At 24.7% G+C, this 5,648-nt stretch overlaps 1 protein-coding gene across 1 annotated transcript in view; it reads left to right on the top strand.

Annotated features, from left to right (window-relative positions):
* The window catches only part of LOC105623477 (protein CASC1-like), a 7,582-nt gene extending 3,352 nt beyond the window's left edge, over positions 1–4,230 (top strand). Inside the window, exons 7-14 of the mRNA XM_012204872.1 lie at positions 141–404; positions 784–945; positions 1,034–1,187; positions 1,965–2,250; positions 2,981–3,076; positions 3,238–3,459; positions 3,714–3,821; positions 4,090–4,230. Coding sequence (XP_012060262.1) covers positions 141–404; positions 784–945; positions 1,034–1,187; positions 1,965–2,250; positions 2,981–3,076; positions 3,238–3,459; positions 3,714–3,821; positions 4,090–4,230 — 1,433 coding nt within the window. The remainder of the gene's footprint in view (positions 1–140; positions 405–783; positions 946–1,033; positions 1,188–1,964; positions 2,251–2,980; positions 3,077–3,237; positions 3,460–3,713; positions 3,822–4,089) is intronic.
* Positions 4,231–5,648: the final 1,418 nt, after the last annotated feature.

Genomic DNA, 5,648 nt, shown 5'->3' with positions numbered 1-5,648 from the left:
ATATATATATGAAAATTGAAAAGTATCGTATGAAAGTTTTATATGTGCAGTAAAACTCATAAAGAATTATATTATAAATATTTTTATTTTTGTGAAGGAATACGAGTTTATTAAATTTTTTGTTTTTATATATGCTTCAGATTTTTTAACCTATTGTCAAAATGAGTATAATTCGAAATTGAAGATACGTGAAGAGCAGGTTGAAGGCCGTCGCCTTCGATTAGAAGAAAAAAAAGCTATACTTGAGAAAATGGAAAACCTACCAGTTCTGGTACCTACAAAGCCTGAAAGGAAAGAAAAAAAGCTGGAACGAATGCAAGGAGCGAAACGTTCAGAGCAAGAACAAGAATCGGAACAATTACCTTATCTGCCAACACCAGATGAAATTATTCTACAGAGAGAAGGTACCTATCCGATATACATTCATTAAAATTTTGAATCCTTTATTAAAAATAATTTATATTATTATATTTCAGCATATGTTAAAAAGATAATATTTAAATATATTAAAAAACTTCTACACTGTATTTAGTATACCATAGTAATATATTGTTAATATAAATGTAATAAAAACAAGATAAAAAAAAGATAAAAGAAAAAAAGCTAAAAATTTTATTTAAATGCCTTTTCTAATTAAAAAAATTGAAATCTCTAGATGTTCAACTTTACAGGAATTAATTCTTCTTTATATTAATTTATTTAATTTTATTGAATCCTATTCCATCTTAAAATTAATGTAATAATGAAGTTATTCTAGTAAATGTTTATTTTTCTTGTTTTTAGAAGAATCTCGAAAGGAAATTAGAAAATTGTTATTCACACGCTGCGAAAAGACAGAGATAAATTTACGAAAATACAAAATACTTGGTGGCGTTTTACACATCGATTTAGTTTATCAGCCACCGCAACCAAAAGATATGAGAAGAGATATTATGCTTACCACATGTAAGCAATAATTATTTTGATATAGTAATTTGTCACATAATTGTGTTGTTAATGTTATCATTAAATGTTAACATTATTTTGTTTGCAGTGCAAATTCCTAAAGAATTGAAATCTGTACCATTTTACAAGCCATATAAAGCGCCGCCTCCGGCACCAGATTCTGAAAGAACACCAGAAATAATCGAAGCAGAAATGAAAGCTTTAGAGGCTGCAATGGAGGCATTGGCTCTAATAACTTTAAAGTATATTTTTTTGATAAATTAATTATAAATAAAAATTGAATACAACAATAGTAAAATATAATTTAAAAAATTATTAGTATATCAACTTCAAAATAGTTTTTCGAAAATATATTAAACATTTTCAAAATTTCTGTTGATATCGATAAATTTTTTATTACAAATTGGATTATTTATTACAATTTCGATTAATTTTCGAGTTGGAAATAAAAAAAAATAAGATTGAAAAAAATGATGATTCGATCTTTAAAAAGATGATTCGAAAAAAATCTTTAAAATATAAGATTTGTATATCACACATATGTATACAGAAAAATATTGAAAAAATGTATCAAGCTCTCATTACATTCCCATTATGTACATTTTTTATTACTCTAAAAAAATATTGAAATTTTAGCTCAAGTTTCGAATCGACAACTTTTTAATCTTAACAATTTCGAAATGATAACATTTCAATGAATTATTTTATTATGGATAAATAATTAAAAAATCAATAATTCTAACGACGATGTAACGCATAATCAAAATGTAATGCAGAATGACGAATTATAATTATAAGAACAGAATAATTATATATAATAATAATATGTAATATTATTATTATTATTATTATTATTATATATAATTATATATATAATTAATAATAGAATACTGTACATGTCTTTTTAAATAAATAAAAGTTTTAAATTTTATGCCGCTATTATATACAAAAAAATTTCTCATTTCCAATTGTTTAATACATTTATACTGAATCACGTTCCATCAATTACATTTTTACAGACTTCCCAGCTCTATTATTTGGTTTGAACCACCATTAGTGGCACATTGGATACCTAAAAAGAAAATATGGTCTACACAGGATGTGCATGATATAAAATACAACGAGGAGAAGCAAACTATTACGTTTAGGACTGGTAGATTAGGCATCCACGGTCTTGCCACCTTTAAATTTATCAACATCCCTTTCCAAAGTTGGGAACTTAAACCTGAAATTAGCAGAAACGTACGCGGTGGTATTGTGCTCAATGTATCCGCTGCCATCGTTCAAGCAGAATTTATAGTCAGGGTATTCTATTCTTAGAACTTCTAACAAAATTATTTATTTTACAAAATTATTTACAACTAGATTAGTTAAATACATGAAATACAAATACATAAGATACAAATTTTACACAAATGGGGCATATAAAAACGGAAAGTTAAATGAATGTTCCATGTAAAACAATACAAAATATTAATGACTTTTCATAACTTTAACAAATATTTCATAAAGTGTAATATCACTTTTTAAAATTTATTTTATAAGATTTATATAAAACATTATTATTATTCTCAAATGAAAAAAAAATCCTATTCAGTCGTTGAAAGGCGAATTTTAGTATTTAATAATACGTTGTATTTTTACAACTCCTAATTCAAACTATGTGTCGATTACTCATTGTCAGTCTTGGAACATAATCTTAAACTGAAGCTGGAGATTACATAATATTACAAATAAAATTGACAAGCAATTTAATATTATTAAATGCTGATAAGTATCTTTAAAGTACTGTGAATAATTTATTACGAAATCATTTCAGCCGGGATTTGAAGACTGACAAATAATCAGCGCACAGTTTATTTAAACTGGACATTATAAAAATTTACACAATATATTATTAGGTACTAAAACTAACTTTACCGAATGTGATTTTCTCATTCATTTATGTTAAATATTTTTTGGTCTATTTTTATTTAATATTGATTATTATTGTTATTTTAATTATGTTATATTTGATAGTCTTTTATTTTTATAGGAGGATTTGGTCTGCTTAAATTCGCTAGCTGGTGGCATGTCAACAGCACTTAAAGAGATTATTGGAAAATACATGAAACTACATATCTTGATTGAGGTAAAAATTGTCGACTTTTTTATAAATAATTTGCATTTATAATAATACGAAAATTAAAATAAAAAAATTTTGATATTATCACTACTTTTAATGTATAGGATTAAGAGATACTTAAATAACTTCTTTTGTATGAAATAAACTAATCTTTTGTTTTCTAACAGAAAATGCGCGATGCTGGATGCGATTTGTTTCCAGAGCGAGATGCCTTTAGTTATGTGAAAGCTCTTCCGATAAAACATCCAATAACTGAGAAGCATCTACGAAAATGCATGGCTCTACTTTGCACAGCATATACATTCTCCTGGTCGCGCTGGAATGCTAGTCGACATTCCAGAGAAATTGTAATACAATTTAAGGAACTTCATGGATGTGTTGCAAAAGAGGTCGGACATTAATTATTTTGCCTTTATAAAAAATGTAAAACAATACAAAATGTACGAAGAGCTATTCGTAATATCGTTTAAAATTAATATAATTACTTTAATTTTATTTTTCATTTATTTTTTACTTTCTAATAAAACTAAAATCAAAAATTATTTACGGATGTGTGAGTGTTAATTTATAAAAAGTTAATTTTTATTGCGTCAAATAATATAAATTAAAATAAAATTTTTTAATGTCTTATTTTCTTTTACAGCGAACAAATTTAATTCTTTTAGTAACTCCTTTGAAAACAATGACAGTATCCTGCACCGAAGTAAGCACAGAATTTTCTAGTGTACCATTAGATGGTGAGAACTCGAAGGTAATACAAGATAATAAAAATTTTTTATTAACAATAAAACAATAAATTTATTTTAACAATTTTAATATATAAATGTGCGTATACAATAAGTGCGTATGCACTCTTAAAAGTGTAAAATTTTTATTTAAAATTTTTTCGTGTCTTTGACGGTTTATCAAATATTTCTTTATAATAAAGAAAATAAGAAATAAGAAACGCAAATATATCTTAAAGAATAAACAAAATGCATAATGAATAATATACTATAATAAATACGTTTTTCTGACAGTTTTATGCCGATCTTTATCACTTGGCACTAAAGAACGCCGGAATCAAAAGCCGTATATTGATGAAAAATATCTCTTTCAAACTTGTCAATACTGTCGCAGAACTTTTAGGTCGCACTAATGTAATTAATATGTCATCTTAAAAATTAATTTTAATCAAACAAATACATAGCATCTTTTAGTAGATGTGTTCATAGACTTAAATTGTGTGTAAAATTTCCTTTATCGTAATGCTATTAAAATGATTTACAACAATAACTATTATGCCTTTGCATTACATTTTTTGAATTAATTAAATATTATTATTAAATATTATTATTAAATATTATTAATTTTTTACATATATATAATATAGTCTATCCTTTTGTAATATTTACATGAGCATAAAAAAACTATTGAAAATGAATATATCATCATATATAACACTTCAGTTTCTTGCAAAGTATGTGATTTAAATAAGATCTGTCAAAATAATTATTATTTATATTAGATTATACTATTAAATTATACTATACCTAGAATAGATTATTAATATTAAATTAAAATCAATAAAAAATGATAAACGGCAAAAGTGAAATTGTGTATTGTTCGAGAGTTTGCGGAGCGTCACTTGCCGAAATATAAAAGCGTTGAATGAAATAAAAGCGTTTAGATATAGATATTTTAATGTCAAAGTTTAATCGTAATAAATATTTCTTTCATTTCAACTATCAATTTTTTCTTCAATACACCGGTTTCAAGGTTTCTATTTCTCTAAAATATTTGAGAATTCTTCTTCTTCCGGCATATGACTTTCAACATAAAAGTCTCTATTTAAGAGCTTTTCTATATAAGTACTAATGCTTATACATAGATGGTGTGATTATTCTACGTTTAAGGCGGGCATAACTATTCTCAAATCTATTTTCTAAGATCTTCCCGCAGATTATATAAAGATACAGATCAAACTTATATAAGACAAAAATAATGACTAATTTGTATAATCTTGTATTACTATTTCACTATTTTAGATTTTTTTCGAAAACAATAAGAACACATATTTATATAAATAATTTTTTTTAAAGTGAAATCATCATCTCTCAGAATATTTATCTTTTTTGCTGAGATCCTGTATTTGGAGTGTTTGTTATCATGCTTAACTCAAAGTGAAATAAAGACAATAGAAAAGATAATATATTTAAGTACAGTTGGCGTAACACATAAACTATAATGATAAAAGATAAAATATTATTTAAGAATATTTAAATCAATAAATTTAAATAAAATAAATTTAATTTTTATTCAATTTTAACTTTAAAGTAATAATACAGCATATTTTTATATATATATTTTTTTATACGCCGCAAAAAAGGAAACATTCAAGAATCAAATATAGGGAATAATGTAAAATTTTTACAATAATAATGATATTCTTGAAAGTTCAGGTAACAAAGTCTTCCATATTTATATTTATCTGAATATATATTGTAAACTTAATTCTTTCTATAATAATTGCAATACTAACAGTGTGTTACGAAAACGCATAATCTATAAAAGGTCATCTTTAATGTTCAAACAATCG

Source organism: Atta cephalotes (genome assembly GCF_000143395.1).
Source record: "Atta cephalotes unplaced genomic scaffold scaffold00058, whole genome shotgun sequence".
Taxonomy (NCBI): domain Eukaryota; kingdom Metazoa; phylum Arthropoda; class Insecta; order Hymenoptera; family Formicidae; genus Atta; species Atta cephalotes.
This window is presented reverse-complemented; position numbering and strand designations above follow the sequence as displayed.